Raw genomic sequence first — 17827 nt, forward strand, 5'->3', positions numbered from 1 at the left:
TAAAATAATTTAAGAAAATCCCTTTTTACTAAAATAAAAGATCAACTATCATTAGAAAAAAAAATAATAAAGAACAATGATAGAGAAACAAACGAAGACCGTGCAGTTGGCAGAATAAAGGAACGAAGATAAATAAGTAAGAAGATGCACACTTGAAAATAACTAATAGTATACAACTAATTGGAGATTAAAGTAATTAGAATTGGAGTTAAAACCAAAGTAGGAGAAAACAGAAACAAAAAGAAGGCAAAACCTGTTCTTACTACCTTTGATGTTGGAGTTGGGAATAGTAAGCGGCAGAAGGAAAAAAAGGACGAAGACAAAGCAGGTTAAAGGTTGGAGATTTGGAGTTTAAAAAAAGGTAAACGGTAAAATATAATTTTAAAGTAATACGTTAGGGCATATTTGAAAAGAAAAATAGGAAACAATCCCACCACACCAAATCGGTTATTTTAAAAAATGGGACTTTTCGTTGTTCCGGAAGAATGAGTATTCTCTCTCTTTAGAATGGGAGCTTCTCTCAGCTATGGCGAGGAAGTCACGGACTGGAGGGCGAGGACAAGGAGGAAATTGCAAATCAACAGGGGAATATTGCTAAAAAAAAGTGTTCCCCAATCGGATTGCAAAGAAAACTAGAAGTTTGAATGTTATACGAGGCATAGTACCACTGGAACTGAAGCAAACACCAATGGTTGGACCGCCAATAATGGTGACTTTGATGGCGAACAATCAATTGACAACCTCAGTGGGAACAAGCAACCAAAAATATGCACAGAGCTCTGGGAAGAATTCCTGGGCAGATCAGGTAGAAAACGAAGGAAAATCCCAAAGTGAATCAGGTACTGCTCAAACCCTAAAACCTAAATCGTGGAGCAATGTAGTGGTAAAAGCGATTATAAGCGGGGGCTTTGACTTGGAATGGGAAGGGGAAACCTGTGCAAATGTCAAAATTACTTTGGCAGATGTGCAAGAGGAAATAGAGTACTAGCAGTCTGCGGTAGTTTGCTATGTTTTGGGATCGAATCCCCCTTTAACTGTAATAGAGGGGTATTTCAAGAAAATATGGGTCATCTAGGGCTAGATAAGGTGGCTCAAACTAATAAAGGGGTCTTTATGGTAAGATTTCACAGTGTAGAAGGAAGAACAAAAACAATTGATGGGGGAACCCGAACATTTGATAGAAAACCAGTGGTGGTGAAGCCATGGAAGCCAGGAATGGAAATGAGTAAAATAATAGTGGAGCAGGTTCCAATTTGGATTCGGCTTGTGGGATCGGATCTCAATACTGGGGTCAAGCTGCATTGGCCAAAACTGCAAGATTAGTAAGTAAGCTTGCAAAAGCTGATACTGCAACTACAAGGAAGGAGAAACTAATATGTGCTAGGGTGATGGTTGAAGTACCAATGAATAAAACATATCCAGATATAATAATGTTTGAGAATGAGCTAGGGCAAATAATAGAATAGACAGTGGAGCATGAATGAAAGCCAAAACTGTGTGACCATTGCAGAAACTATGGACACATAAAGGAACACTGTAGGAAACTACAGACAAACATACAAATGAAACAGGCAACACAAGCATGGAAACCTATAAATGGCAAATCCAAATTGAAATGCAAAAAGGGGAAGGCACGAAGGAAGTGCAGGAAGAGATGAGACAGCCAAGGCAAGCAGTAGTCCAACCAACTACCACCCCTTCGAGAAACTCATTTGCTACTTTGGAGGAGCAACATGAGAAGACTGAAGCTCATGTAGGGGTGGTAAATAAGAGAAATCAGACTGTACCACTAGAAGAACAAAAGAAAAACAGTAGGAGTACAACAAGGGACAAGGAACATAATACACAAGTTGTACAACAGTGGAGGCTACTAGCAACAGAAGTGCACAGATGAAATGTGGAACAGGGCCAAGTACTATGAGGGGAGGAGGATCCCCTCCACCTAATGGATAAAATAGGATTCTGGAATGCCAGGGGCCTAAATAGGCAAGACAAGCAGAAAGAGATGAATCTATTTCTGCACAACTCTAAAGTTGTCCTATTTGAGTTCTTGGAGACAAAGGTTAAGAGGCAAAAAGCATCATCAGCTGCTCTTAACCTTTGTAATGGATGGTCATTCAGTACAAACTAAACCACCATCCGGGTGGTAGAATTTGGGTACTATGGAAGCCACAAATCTTCAATGTGAATATCACAAAGGTGTCTGCTCAGATAATGCATTGTATGGTAGAACATAGAGGAACTCAGTACAAGTTTCAAATAACAATGGTATGGCTTTAATGATCAAGGACTAAGAAAAGAATTATGGCAAGAACTTTAACAAATATACAGAACTATGCAAGGTCCATGGGCATCAATCAGGTACTTTAACTGTGTCCTACATAGAGATGAGAGAGTGGGGAGACCAGTATCAGTATCAAAAACAAAAGACTTCAAAGAATGTGTGGGGAAATGTTCACTCAAAGAACTCGGGTCTTCTGGATCATTCTATACATGGAACAATAAACACGAGGACATTAGTAGAGTCTATAGTAAAATTGACAAAGTATTAGTAAATGGGGAGTGGCTGAGTGCATTGCCAGGATCAAAGGTGCACTTTGGGAATGAGGGCCTCATGGACCATTGTCCTGCCTTGATAAACTGGGACAATGGACCTCAGCAGAACCAACACATATTTAGATACTACAACATATGGAGTCAAGCCATAAATTTTCAACAATAGGTGAAGGAAAGCTGGGAAAAGAGCATAGAGAGTACATGTATTTATAGGCTGGTGGGGAAACTCAACAGGCTCAAATGTATAGACTGGTGGGGAAACTCAACAAGCTCAAGTCTGTTCTCAAAGCAATAAACAGATGCCAATTTAGTGATGTAGAAGGCAAAGCTATACAGGCACAAAGGGAATTAGAGGAATGTCAAAAGGTAATAAAGAGATTTTGAAGGAAGGCTAGCTTTCCAAGCAATGCTAGAGAGCAAGAAATAAGTACCTGCAGCAGAAATGCAAAATGCACTGGTTGAATGCAGGGGACAAGAACACTAAATTCTTTCACAACATGATAAAAGCCAGAAGGAATTCCAACAGAATCTTTACTATAAGAGATGGTAGAGAGAACACAAGAACTATTGCACCTGACATAGCGGAGGCATTTGTGGAGTATTACAAGAACCTGCTAGGCAGAAAATGCACAAGCAGAATAAGAGTATGTAGTGCAACTGTAAAAGAAGGTCCTATGGTTACAGCTGAACAAAGGAGAATGCTGACAGCAGAATTTAGTATTCAGGAAATGAAGGAAGCATTATGGGATATTGCAGGGGACAAAGCACCAGGATGTAACACCCCGTAAACTTGAATCAATTGTGGATGCATTAAATGAGTATTAATGTGATGGTTATCAATTGGATATGATAATAAGTGTACCAGGCATATCATAAGTGATTTGGGATCCAAGGAGAGACCTATGTGTAAGCCAAGTTGGAAAATTACATGATAGACTAAAATTCCAAATGAGTACGCACAAGACCAACCTTTGGACGAGTATATCTACAATTATATAAGGTGTTATGTGATGAAAAACCTATCAAATGAAAGATCTTCGAGTCTAGTTTCTAACACTTCAAACCGTTCATCATTTGGACATTCCTACAAGAAGTTATGATAAAATTATAAAAATTAGACCACACAGTTATTTTGGCGGACAGCGAAGCGAGGCTCGCTTCGCCAGACCGGGCGCGGATCCTGCCATCCCTTGAAGGGCTGGACAGCGAGGTGAGGCTCACTTCGCCAGACCGGGCACGCCCTAGCTAAGGCCTTTTATGCAAATTTGGGGGTCCACTTCCCCCATTTCTTTTGGACGAATTTTAGGGTTTTTCTCCACTCTCTCAAGACCTCCAGCTCCTCCCATCTTCAAGGTAAGCAATCCCCATTATCTTGGTGTGAATTCCATCATTTATACACTAGTATTGATGAAATTTACACATAAAATACTTAGATATTCAAGAGATTTCTTCAAGAACTCAAAGGAGGCTTTTGCAAGATTTCTTCCAAAAAGGTAATACTATACCCTTAGACTTACATGTATGAATTTATTAAGGGAATATGAGTATGAATAAGTATTATAACTCTTGGTATGGTAATTGGAAGCCATAAGTTCCCAATTTAATTACATAACTATTGTAGAGATTGAAAGATGATTATTTAATAGAACTTTGTTGGTCGGGTGTGGATGGATGGTCATATATGTGATGTTGAAAGTTATAAATTGGTTAATCATGATTGTGAGATCAATTATTGATGAGTGGTGGTAGTTGGATGAACTAATTATATGGTGATTAAATGTAGAGATTTATGCCTACAAGGTGTTTGATAATATGCCTAAATGGCTTAAGTTATGGAATTTCTTACTAATATTGGTTCCATTGGATGTTTTATTATAGATTGAAGGTTCTTAGTATTGTGGATCGTTGTAGTATCACTAAGGGGCGAAATTGAGGTATGTTAGGCTAACTCTCTTTACGTCTGGGAATGTCTATGATTCTCCCTACGTCCCATTCATTATGACTATTACTAGTTTCCTTAGAAAGTAATTATGCCTTAGTTCCATGAATAGTCGTAGGACTTCTATTCTCTAGCTTCGTAACCCATTCATGACTTTCATTCTAAACATTGTGAAATCAGTGCATAATCAATATAGACATGGTTTTGATGCCCACGAGTCTTAGTCTAGATTACTCAGCATGTCATAAACAGTTGAAGTTTCAGTTTTCATAATCAGTTCATGAATACATGACTCAGTCTAGTTCTATTTAGCATTCGAGTATCGTGTAACTCAATATGATTCAGTATTTCAGTATCATGTATTGCAGTATGATTCTCAGTTCCTAATTTGAAATCCCTGAATGTTGAACCCCAGTATTTGGGCCTGAGGCCGCAGTTAATGCTTTATACATCTTTAGTCCTGAGGTCGGAGTTTATGCTTTACGCATCTTTGGGCCTGTGACCGCAGTTATGTATACGTATACTTGCGCCCGAGGCTGCAGTTTGTGCACAGATATATTGGGTCTGAGGCCGCAGTTTAATATACAGATAAACAGGTTGTTCATCATTCAGAAGAGGGAGTATTCATATCCTTGCTTCCTTTGTTCAGTTCAGTTATCCGTTATCAGTTTTCATTTCAGTTTCAGTTTCAATAGTTATCATTTCAGTTATCAATTATCAATTCTCAATTATCAACTTAGTTTCAGTTTTAACATTTATAATTCTTTCTTTCAGTTGCTTTACATACCAGTGCAATTCAATTGTATTGACGTCTCTTTTTACCCGGGGCCTGCATCTCACGATGTAGGTAATGATTACAGGTTGATGATTCAGAGCGCTAGGATTCTCGTACCAGCTATTTGGTGATCCATAGTTTTTTTGGAAATTATCATTACCTTATAGTCTTCAGTATTTTCAGACAGTTAGTGTTTTCAGTACTTCATTAGAGGCTTCATAGACTAGAGTAACAGTTAGAATGAGTCATAAGCTTTTTATGTTAAGCAATGTTGGCTACAGACATGTTTCAGACTTGTATTAGTGTTTCCACACTTTAATTTTTATCATTCAAACTTTCAGCATATCAACATGTGTTAGTTTATCTTCCGCATTTAGTATGTTATGATATTACATGTTAATTCAGCCAGCTAGTTGGTTCGCTCGGTCACATGTAGTCAGGCACCGAGTGTCGTGTTACGTCTAGGCCCAGGTTCGGTGCGTGACAAAGCTTGGTATCAGAGAACTAGGTTCAAGAGTCCTAGGGAGTCTATGAAACCGTGTCCAGTGGAGTTTCCTTTATATCTGTGTGCCGGCCACTCATATAAATGGTTAACTACCAAGACATCTAGGATTGTCTCATTTCTTTGTACCCCAGATCGTGCCATGAAACTTAGAGCAATAGGTAATCTTCTCTTACTATCGAATTCCATACGTACCGAATGCCCAAGCGACAGGCAAGAAAAGTCTAAGGTTCTAGAAAGGATGATTTGCCTATTTTGGTTTTGAGAGGATGTTGAAAGTGGGATGCAATGGATAGTAGTACAGATTAGAGCATAACCTTATTAGAAAGTACAAAAGCAGTCATTATGTTTTATGGTTATCAGTTTAACTCAGTTACCAGTTACACAGTCTTTCAGTTAGCAGGTTTATGGTTATTCAGTATGCCAGTTATTTGTTATTCAGTTACCAGATCTCCAATTTTCAGTGTATCTAACTTCTGCTGACTTGGGAGTATACGGTGATGCCTACGGGTGCTAAAAGAAAATGTAAGAACAGTTATTATAGAGAAATCGTCACATGTTTTAGGTCCGGATTAATGACCCAAGACTCGCCGGATTGTGTAAGAAGTGATTTATAAGATGATGGTATCTCTAAAGGACATGTTTGTGTATGGTAGTGTATCCGTATGCATTTTACCTCACAGAACAATTTTATTTTTAATTCTTAGCAATTGAGCCACAAGTTGGATGATGATAATTTAGATGTCAGACCCTACAGTGTAGCAGGTTAAGAATTGAAACGCAAATGGCCTAGAATTAGTCATTATAGTTTTGGACAAAAAAAAAAGAGAAGCAGTCAGAAATGTTTGATATTACCAGACATGTATTTTTCATACGACTCATGCATATGACTAAGAAGACATGATGTATGAAATGAGAATCAACAGCAGCCGATATTGAATTTCAGGGAATGATTTTAAGTTGTTCATGTTTATTCATACTAGAACTAGAAAGTACCACCTTAGCAAGTTACTATAAGAAGTAGGTATTATTGTGAGATAAAGGATATGACAATTCCCCTTAAGTGATGTGACTAAGCTTTTACCTCGAATGTTATAATCTTATATGATTTTGAAGTATATAGAAAGTTAGGGGGTTAGATATTCCAATTTTGTTTAAGACAGATGAAATTTTCCTAAGTGTGATCCATGTGCATAGTTCAAAAAGAATGATAGTGTACGGCAAAAGAATATGGTCAGATGATGAGGGAAGTTAGGATAAACCTTATGCTTCACTTTAGTTATTCAAAGAAGAGCAAGAAAACATGATGCTAGCAGGTGGTTAGTAAAAGAATAGTAAATAAGTTTTGAGTAAATACAGTGAATTAGCAATTTCAGCAGAGTTACTAGAGGTAAGATTTGATTCACTTAGCCACGTTAACTCTAGTGAGTGGATGACAGTTTGAAATATCGAACATGTGTTAGAACCCAAAGAGTTTAAGTTAAACCCGAAGTACAGTGGCAGTGGGAAAAACAAATCAGCTAGCAGTGAGAGAGCAAGCTATAGAAGAATAGCCTTTAGGAATTATAGAAATGTGGTTTCTCCGAGACTGACAGTGTGAGCAGAGTTAAATTATTAAGATTGTATATGATAGTTGTGAATACATTAGCTTTCTGTTATGTGAATAATTTAGTTTTTCCTAGCTCAGAAGTAAGTTGGAGATAAGTCGTCATTGACAAAGAGTACAAAAAATTTCAAAAAATAAGGAAAGTTATTTGGATCCAACAAAAAGAGAAGGATCCGCAAGTATAAGATCCTTGGTCTAAGGGGTGATGTGAAAATTTTCAGTAAGTTCAGTTAGATATTTGAAACCCGAATAATTAGCATAGGATATGAAAAAGAAAATCAGTTCGGTAATGAGGGAAAATTATATAATTAACACAAGGAATATGTCTAGCATGTGTAAGAAACACAAAGTGAGTAGACTGATCACCGAGCTTAGTTATTGATGATAAAGTGGTCACAGAAAAGCTATAAAATCATGCCCATTTATGTGTTGTGGGGGTAGTGCCATTGCACGGGGCTCTAAAATTTGGAGTACAGATCAAATACTTAGTTCATAATAATACTATAAGTGTTTTCAGGAAGTGCTTAAGAAGATAATCAAGTGTGGGAAGTATAATTCATAATTGAGGTAGATAAGAGAACTCTGGTGAAAGAAGTTCACCGCTTAACCCAGCTAGGAGTTCAATTTGCATACTCTAACGATAGTGGAGTTGTTATCTAGAACAGGACCTGTTCCTCCTTAGTAGCCGAAGTGAAGGAGAAACGGTTTGATGATCCCTACTTGTTGTAGCTGAAAGAGGGGATTCACATGCATAAGACGATGGCTTTTGAACAAGGGGGAGATGATGGTACTTTGAGGTACCAGGATAGATTTTATGTTCCAAACATAGATGGACTTAGTGAGGGAGGAAGATGTTAGAAGCGCATAATTCCAGGTATTCTATCCACCTAGGTTTCCCAAAGACGTATCATAATCTTAAGGAGATTTATTGGTGGAACGACATGATAAAGAAGGTTGCAGATTTTGTGGCCAAGTGTCTGAGTTGTTAGCAAGTGAAAGTCGAGCAGCAGAAAACCAAGTACTTATCTCAGAACACACACATCATTTAGTGGAGATGGTAAATATGGACCTTATAATAGGATTATCTCGCTCATTTTGAAAGCATGATTTTTATGGGCGAAGGCGTAGATTGCCAATTAGTTGGTTTGAAGTTGACGATGCGGAGTTGTTGGGACCAGATTTGGTCAATCAGTCTATGGAGAAAGTCAAGTTGATTCAAGAGCATTTGAAGACAACTCAGAGTTGCACAAAGTCGTATTCGAACATGAAATATAGAGACCTAGAGTTTCAAGTTGATGATTGGGTGTTTCTAAAAGTTTTGCCTATGAAAGGTGTTATAAGATTTGGGAAGAAAGGAAAGCACAATCCCAGATACATCGGCCCATATAGGATCGTATGAAGGATCGGGTAAGTAGCTTATAAGTTAGAATTTCCACCATAATTAGCAGTTGTACACTAGTATTTCACGTGTCATGTTATAACATTCAAGTTTCCAGTATTCAAATCTCATGTCACAACATTTGCGTTTCCAGTATTCAGATCTCATGTTAGAACATTCAAGTCAGTTCAGTAATCAGATACTCATGTCAGTCCAGTACTCAGATATTCATGCCAGCTTAATACTCAGATATTGATGTTAGTTCAGTGATCAGATATTCACGTCAGTTCAGCACTCGATTATTCGTGCTAGATCAGTATTCATATATCCAGGTTAGTTCAGAATTCACGATCCATAACAGATAAGTATTCATGTACATGTGTCATGTTATGCGTATTATTATGACCTATGGAGCTAGTGTTATGCTCTGTTAGCTGGTAGGTATTTTGGAGAAATGTCGAAGGTGTCTAACCTTCCCATTCAAACCTTATATTACAATCTCCATGTCTTTTAGTGTTTAGTCAGTTTAGTAGCCATTCAGTCTAGTACCTATTCAGTTCAGTATCTCATCAGTTCAGTAATCGTGTATTCATTCAGTTTAGTATGCAAGTGTTAATGAAAGTTCATGTTCCCACCAGACCCATTTAAGGTCCAGAGTTAGCCGAAGATACAACCAGGACAATCATTCGAAGACGAATGATCCCAAGGGGGATATAATGTAACACCCCGTAAATTTGAATCAATTATGGATGCATTAAATGAGTATTAATGTGATGGTTATCAATTGGATATGATAATAAGTGTACGAGGCATATTATAAGTGATTTGGGGTCCAAGGAGAGACCTAAGTCTAAGCCAAGTTGGAAAATTACATGATAGACTAAAATTCAAATGAGTACGCACAAGACCAAACTTTGGACGAGCATATCTAGCTTTATATAAGGTTTTATGTGATGCACAAACTATCAAATGAAAGATCTTCGAGTCTAGTTTCTAACGCTTCAAACTTTTCGTCATTTGGACATTCCTACAAGAAGCTATGATCATATTACCAAAATCAGACCACCCAGTTATTTTGGGGGGACAGCAAAGTGAGGCTCGCTTCGCCAGACCGGGCGCGGATCCTGCCTTCCCTAGAAGGTCTGGACAGCGAGGTGAGGCTCACTTTGCCAGACCGGGTGCACCCCAGCTAAGGCCTTTTAAGCAAATTCGGGGGTCCACTTCCCCCATTTCTTTTGGACGAATTTTAGGGTTTTCCTCAACTCTCTCAAGACCTCCAACTCCTCCCATCTTCAAGGTAAGCAATCCCCATTATCTTGGTATGAATTTCATCATTTATACACTAGTATTGATGAAATTTACACATAAAATACTTAGATCTTTAAGAGATTTCTTCAAAAACTCAAAGGAAGGTTTTGCAAGATTTCTTCCAAAAAGGTAATCCTATACCTTAGACGTACATGTATGGATTTATTAAGGGAATATGAGTATGAATAAGTATTGGAACTCTTGATATGGTGATTGGAAGCCATAAGTTCCCAATTTAATTACATAACTATTGTAGAGATTGAAGGATAATTATTTAATAGAACTTTGTTGGTTAGGTGTGGATGGATGGTCATATATGTGATGTTGAAAGTTATAAATTGGTTAATCATGATGGTGGGATAAATTGTTGATGAGTGGTAGTAGTTGGATGAACTAATTATATGGTGATGAGATATAGAGATTTATGCCTACAAGGTGTTTGATAATATGCCTAAATGGCTTAAGTCTTAGTCTAGATTACTCAGCATGTCATAAACAGTTGAAGTTTCAGTTTTCATCAGTTCATGAATACATGTCTCAGTCTAGTTCTATTTAGCATTCAAGTATCGTGTAACTCAATATGATTTAGTATTTCAGTATCATGTATTGCAATATGATTCTCAGTTCCTGATTTTAAATTCTTGAATGTTGAACCCCTGTATTTGGGCCTGAGGCCACAATTAATGCTTTATGCATCTTTAGGCCTGAGGCTGCAATTTATGCTTTATGCGTCTTTGGGCCTGAGGCCGCAGTTATGTATACGTATACTTGGGCCTGAGGCCGCAGTTTGTGCACAGATATATTGGGCCTGAGGCCGCAGTTTAATATATAGATAAACAGGTTGTTTATCATTCAGAAGAGGGAGTATTCATATCCTTACTTTCTTGTTCAGTTCAATTATCAGTTATCAGTTATCAGTTATCATTTCAGTTTCAGTTTCAATAGTTATCATTTCAGTTATCAATAATCAATTCTCAATTATCAGCTTAGTTTCAGTTTCAACATTTATAATTCTTTCTTTCAGTTGCTTTACATACCAGTGCAATTCAAATGTATTGACGTCTTTTTTTGCCCGGGGCCTGTATCTCACGATGCAGGTAATGATTATAGGTTGATGATTCAGAGCGCTGGGATTCTCGTACTAGCTATTTGGTGATCCCTAGTTCTTTCGGGGCATTATCATTACCTTACAGTCTTCAGTATTTTTAGACAGTTAGTATTTTCAGTACTTCATTAGAGGCTTCATAGATTAGAGTAACAGTTAGACAGAGTCACAAGCTTTTTGTGTTAAGCAATGTTGGCTACAGACATGTTTCAGACTTGTATTAGTGTTTCCACACTTTAATTTTTATCATTCAGACTTTCAGCATATCAACATGTGTTAGTTTATCTTCCGCATTTTGTATGTTAAGATATCACATGTTGATTCAGCCAGCCAGTTGGTTCACTTGGTCACATGTAGTCAGGCACCTAGTGTCGTGTTACGTCCAGGCCCAGGTTCGGGGTGTGACACAGGACCCGATAGATATGGAAGTCAGTTCTTCAAAGACTGTTGGGACACTATCAAAGAAAACTTAACAGCAGGGGTGATGGAGTTCTTCAGAGCAGGGAAACCACTGAAAGTTTGGAACACTACGGTTCTTACATTGGTCCCAAAGTCAGACCATGCAAATACAGTAGGTGACTACAGGTCAATTGCATGCTGCAATACTATATATAAAAAAGTGTCCAAAATGCTCTCTAACCGGTTGAAGCTAGTCTTACCAGATATTATCTCACCCAACCAAAGTGCATATGTAGCTGGAAGAAACATAGTACAAAACATTCTCATATGCCAAGACTTGGTGAGGCTCTACAACAGGAAGCAAACAACTAGTAGTTGCCTGATTAAAATAGACTTGAAGAAGGCATATGATACAGTGGAATGGGAGTTTGTAGAGGAGATGCTACATGCCATGGAGTTTCCTCAGAAATACATCAAATAGGTCATGAACTATATTACAACTGTGCACTACTCTATAGCTATAAATGGAGGAATGTATGGTAGCATTAAAGGGGAAAGAGGGCTAAGGCAAGAGGACCTAATATTCCTATTACTATTTGTTATATGCATGGAGTACTTCACCAGGATAATGGGGGTAGTAGCTAAACAGGAGGGCTTTGGATATCATACCAAATGCAGGAGTCTGAAGCTTAACCACTTATGTTTTGTTGATGATGTACTGCTCTTCAGCAAAGGGGATTTCCAATCAGTACATCTGTTGCTTAGGGGATAAAAGACATTCTCCTACACAACAGGGGCTCTGCACAAATGCCAACAAATCAAATTTCTTCAGTGTAAATATGAACCCTCAAAGTCTAATGACCTGATTGAAATGACTGGATACAAAAAAGGGAACCTACCCTTTAGATACCTTGGTGTGCCCATTTCAGCTAAGAGAATCTCAAAATAGATTGTAAAGTTCTGCCTGACAAGATGACAGCAAGAATTAAAAAAGGTACCAAGAATCTTCCCTATGCTGGGAGAGTGCTGCTTGTCAACTCTGTACTGCTACACATTCACAATTATTGGTCCTCCATATTCATACTTCCAAAGCAGGTACATAAAGGCATCACTACAATATGTAGGAATTTCCTCTGGAATAGAAAAGTAGTCACAAATAGACCTCCCCTAGTGGCATGAGACATTGTTTGTAGGGACAAGAAAGAGGGTGGATTGAGGATCACAGATTGCATTAAATGGAAAGAAGTAGCAATTGCAAAATATATATGGAATGTGGCACAAAAAGCTGACAACTTATGGGTAAAATGGATAAGCAACATATACTTAAAAGATAAGGCATGGTGGCAATACATATGTCGAATCGATTGTTGTTGGTACTGGAAGAAGATATGTAAAATTAGAGATGAATACACTACTAGAAAAATATCAATTTGTGACCGATTTTTCTGACCGAAAATGAAGTAGTCGCTAATGGGACTGCTTTTGCGACCGCAGTGGTCGGAAAAAAATTTAATTTTTATTACTTATTTTGAAAAAGGACAATTGCCTATTATTCCGACAAAGGTAGTGGGAAAACAGCGCGCCAATTTCCCGCCTTCACTTTTGCGACCGATTCAGTCGGACATTAAAAAGTTAAAATTATCAGGTTACCCACTAAGCGACCGTTTCGGTCGCAAAACTAAAATAAAAATGATAAAAGAATATTAAGTGAGTTTGCTACTAAGATGGTCAGTAATATTAATTTAATATTTCACAACAAAACCCTATTTCCCCAATTTCATTTATCTCTCCCTCTGCTCGACCGCCTCTCTCTCTGCTCGACCGTTCTTCAATCTCTCGTCCCAGGTAAATCACTAATCACTCACTAAGTTTTTATTTCCATTTTTATATCTCAAATCCGTCAGTTGGATTCGGGGGTTTCTCAAATCCATTTTTCCATCAGTTGCAAATTTGGGGGTTTCTCTTTTGAGATCGCAGAACCCAATTTCTTTGCTGAAATTCGAGGTATGTTTGATCAAATCCCTCATGCTTCATTTATTTGTGGTTTTTCTTGATTTGTTCCGTGTTTTTGAATTGTTAAGTTGCTGTGTATTTCTCCGTACTATATTTCTGTTTCACTTATATTTCAGTATCTTCTATTTGCTTTGATTTTCTATCTTCCAAATAAGAGGAGCTTTTTATAATATTCAATATGTACAAATCTCGCCTTGCTATGTTGAATCATAAGCATTTACTTGTTCATAATCAGAGGTAATTTCAGTTTTATTGTCTGGCAAAATAACCCTTGCATATTACTTTTCTCGTTAATTTCTAACCTGAGATGAACCATTCTACTTTCAGACATCTCATCTCCTGCAACTATAAGTCTTTCTAAATCAAATTTGAACTTAAACCTGATTGAGTATGTGAAAGTACGGCTGTAAAAAGGAATGTGATAGTTACTAGTTACAGATTAGAAAGTCCCTTTATTTTCTGACTGTTTGTTGCTTATATAGGTCAGTTTTCTTGGATTTTCAGCAGTGGAAAGCAGAATCCATTTGCTCCAACAGTGGTAGGGATATACAATTTTCTTTCGGAAGAGAATTACAAGGTAATTTTGCTTAATTAGTTGATTCTTCTATTGCCATTTTCCATAGAATTAAGTAGACATAGTATTTGGACTTTGGAGCAATAATTCTATTCAACTGGCCATATTATTTTCTTTGTTTCTTCATCGGCTTGTACTTTTAGCTGCCCATTGTGTACATCTTACAGTGGACTTTTGGTGCAGGGGGAATTTGGGGGGGGTTTGGGGGGGGGGGGGTGGGGGGGGGGATATCCTAATACATTCTATTACATACAGTTCAAAGAAAACCCAATAAACAATAGTTCTAATCAACTGGAGTAGAGATTAAGAAGCTTTACCGAAATTTCCTACTACTTACTTCTAATATTCAATAAAATGTACCACATATAATGCTATATTATATAGATATATATATCAGTTGACTAGATCCAATAGCAATAATTTTATTCAACTGGAGTAGAGCCCATCGTCTTAGAATCTTTCATATTTGAAGTGTATTTGCTTATTCTTCTCTCCTGTATATAATTTTTTCTGAAATATCATCAGCTGATCTACCACGACTACAATTTATCCACAGTTTTTTTTTTCATATCAACCAATTAGTTGAATCCATGGCATCTTCTTCTTCTTTCGTGAGTAATTCACAGTACTATCCTCGATGGAAATACGGTGTTTTCCTAAGTTTTAGAGGTGAAGATACTCGCAAAACGTTTATAGGTCTTATTTGGTTTAAAATGAGTGTTGTGAGATGATATGGGGGTACTGAGGATAGAGATGATATGGGGGTATCGTCAAAGAACCTGTTATCTCTCTCCAACAAACTGAACAAGTAGTCCAGTTGCAATTAGGAACAACATTCCACAATTGTCTGCTGCCATTAGAAAAGATCTGTTTACACCAGCAGCATAGAGCAAGCTTGATACTTCAGGCATGACTCATTGAACTCCATAAATGTAAAGAAACATGGACCAAATCTGCCTTGTCAGGAGGACCAGTTTTAAGCTTTCCTTTGACAAATGAACAATTGAGAGAAGTGTCTTAGGAACATGTCCCTTTCTATTGAACATAGAGCAAATGAAAGTTGTCTCTTTTCAAACATAAATGTATGTGGGTGGACAGGTGATGATTCTGTGAGAGTGGGGTAGTGATTGAGAGACCAGAATGTTGTTGAGCATCTAAATCAAAATGACTGAACTTTTTTAATATTATATAACTATGTTTACCACTTGTTTGGCCGTATTCTCGTTCTTAATGGCTTCATTGCGGCCCCAAGAATGTAATTGAGGATCCGAAGTCAACTTCTAGAACTTCAAGTGGTAGTCGTAGCATATTTAAATTCTGTTGTGCCTCCTCTTTTGGTGTTATTCTTGTTCTTGTAGGCACCAGTACTGCATTTTATCCTCATCTTAGTTGACTTCAGATCAATTTTGCCAGTATGTCTTTTCCTTTTCTTGATTTAAATGTGCAACTTTTACATGTCTTGATTTGTCTAAATTTTTTCTGAGGACAAAATTTCCATTCGGGACAGCAAAATGAACTATACTTGCAAAAGAAATCTAAAATGCACTATGGAGTTGTGATTTTCAGATAAGTTCCATGGAAAGTATTGTAAGTAGCTAGTTACGAAATGGAATCTCTTAGAAAATGTGATTTGCATCATGAAAACTGATTGTGGTGAACAGAATGTTGTTTCTACTGTTTGAATCTGCTTAATTAGAATGTATTTGTGATTAGAATCTGCTTAATTAGAATGTATTTGTAATTATAATGTATTTGTATAGATGGCTCGTGTTAAACGATCATAATACTAATTAATATGTATTGTTTTACATATCTTGGATTTATTTTGTGTAGATGGAGCTTGCACATCGAAGATGGATGTATAATCGAACTTATCCTAATCGTAGTGGGTTGAGGGAGGAATTTATAGAAGGGGTTGCCGAATTCATGGCTAAAACAAAAACACTTCATGAATTTCTCAGTGAAGGGGTGATTAGGTGTCCTTGTATGAAATGCAAATGCGGAAAGTTATTACAACCAGATGTTGTTAAAGTTCATCTTTATAAAAAAGGGTTTATGGAAAATTATTACGTGTGGACTATTCATGGAGAGGATGTTGCTAGTGTTGGTAACGTCGATTTTCAAAAGTTTTTTGATAGTGAGGGTAGTCCATTAGCAGAGAATAATGCTGAAAATTCTCGATTCAGTGAAATGGTTAGGGATGCTTTTGTGATGCACCCGGGGGCTCAGTCTGAACCAAATGATGATGCTAGGCGCTTCTATGAACAGTTAGAGGAAGCAAGTCGTCCATTGTATAAAGGCTCAATGCATTCTAAGTTGTCTGTCGCAGTTAGATTATTAAGTATTAAATCAGATTCAAGTATTTCTCAAGCGGGCATGGACTCTATCATTGGCCTTATGAATGAACTTAATCCGAATAAAATTGACCTACCCAAAGATTTCTACACAGCAAAGAAATTGGTTTCTAAGTTAGGACTTTCATCAGAGAGGATTGACTGTTGTGAGAAAGGTTGCATGTTATTCTATAAGGATGATGCAGCCTTAGAGAATTGCAAATTTTGTAACCAACCTCGTTACAAGAAAGCCATAAATTCAAAAAAGAAGAAGGTTCCAGTTAAGGCGATGCATTACTTACCCCTTATACCTAGGTTAAAGAGGTTGTATGCATCAATGAGCTCTGCTCCTCATATGAGATGGCACTATAAAAATAGAAGGCCACCTGGTATTTTGTGTCATCCGTCAGATGGAGAAGCATGGAAGCATTTTGATAGGTTGTTTCCGGATTTTGCTAGTGAACCTACGGTCTTGGATCACAATATTCTGTAGGTCGTTCTACGACATTGTTGTCTGGTGATGCGAGTTATTCGCAAGATCACGAAGAGGTGGAAGCATTACGAAAGAAGTTGAAGAGTTGAAGGAGGAACGGAAAGAAGATCGCGCAAATTTTAACAAATTGCAGAGTCTAGTGGAGAAATTTATGAGCGGGCGTCCATTTGGTCCTTCGAATGGCGAGGATGGCGGGGATAATGAGTTTTAGTTTGTTATGGTTATTGATGTTTGAGACATTATTATTTGTTGTAGTTGGATGTTTAGAATTGGTAATATTTACACTTGACTATAATTGTAATATTTTAGACTAGATTGAATGGTGCCACAATGTTTAACTCTTTTTGGATGTTTTAGTTACAAATATTTATGTTTTGCATTTTATGGATTTGATTAGTTTCAACGGTGGATTGATTGGTTAGCATGGTAGATTAATTGGTTGTTGTATATTTGAATTGGTAGGTAGTATTGCTTTAAAAGAGCTGGAATTTGGCAAAAAATTTCCAGTTTTCCGACTTATTTCCGACCATAGTAGTCGCAAAATGCATCAAAATATTTCAGATTCAGGAACATCTGCGACTACTGTAGTCGGAAATACGAATAAATAAATAATTTTAAATTAGATTTGCGACCACGGTAGTCGGAACAATAAATAAATAAATAATTTAAAATTAGATTTGCGACCACAGTAGTGGGAAAAATAAATAAAATTAAGTATTATTATAATTATATATACCGTTTGCGACCGAAGTAGTGGGAAAGTTAATATAAAATTAAAATTTAATTTAACCTGTTTGCGATCGCGTCGGTCAGAAACTTTAGCACATTTATTAGTCGTTTTTTCTA

General features: G+C 37.2%; 2 protein-coding genes across 2 annotated transcripts; both read left to right on the plus strand.

Moving 5' to 3' along the window:
* The first annotated feature begins 3005 nt into the window (after window positions 1-3005).
* On the plus strand, window positions 3006-12049 carry LOC109209618. The gene is made up of 2 exons (XM_019372926.1): window positions 3006-3330; window positions 11556-12049. The coding sequence occupies exons 1-2, from the start codon at window positions 3006-3008 to the stop codon at window positions 12047-12049; spliced, it is 819 nt and encodes a 272-aa protein (XP_019228471.1).
* A 1309-nt stretch (window positions 12050-13358) lies between these two features.
* On the plus strand, window positions 13359-17365 carry LOC109209617. The gene is made up of 4 exons (XM_019372925.1): window positions 13359-13413; window positions 13511-13572; window positions 14064-14158; window positions 15989-17365. Exon 4 carries the CDS (start codon window positions 15989-15991, stop codon window positions 16979-16981), a length of 993 nt encoding a protein of 330 aa, XP_019228470.1. The 5' UTR covers window positions 13359-13413; window positions 13511-13572; window positions 14064-14158; the 3' UTR covers window positions 16982-17365.
* The last annotated feature ends 462 nt before the right edge of the window (window positions 17366-17827 follow it).

This window comes from Nicotiana attenuata, unplaced genomic scaffold (assembly GCF_001879085.1).
Source record: "Nicotiana attenuata strain UT unplaced genomic scaffold, NIATTr2, whole genome shotgun sequence".
Lineage (NCBI taxonomy): Eukaryota > Viridiplantae > Streptophyta > Magnoliopsida > Solanales > Solanaceae > Nicotiana > Nicotiana attenuata.

Excerpts from the sequence above, each read along its gene's own strand:
- LOC109209618 (XM_019372926.1), top strand. The coding sequence starts at position 3,006 with ATGCACTGGTTGAATGCAGGGGACAAGAACACTAAATTCTTTCACAAC. Across the intron at positions 3,331-11,555 it reads AGGGGACAAAGCACCAGGAT|GCCCAGGTTCGGGGTGTGAC; the intron begins GTAACACCCCGT and ends TGTTACGTCCAG.
- LOC109209617 (XM_019372925.1), top strand. The coding sequence starts at position 15,989 with ATGGAGCTTGCACATCGAAGATGGATGTATAATCGAACTTATCCTAAT.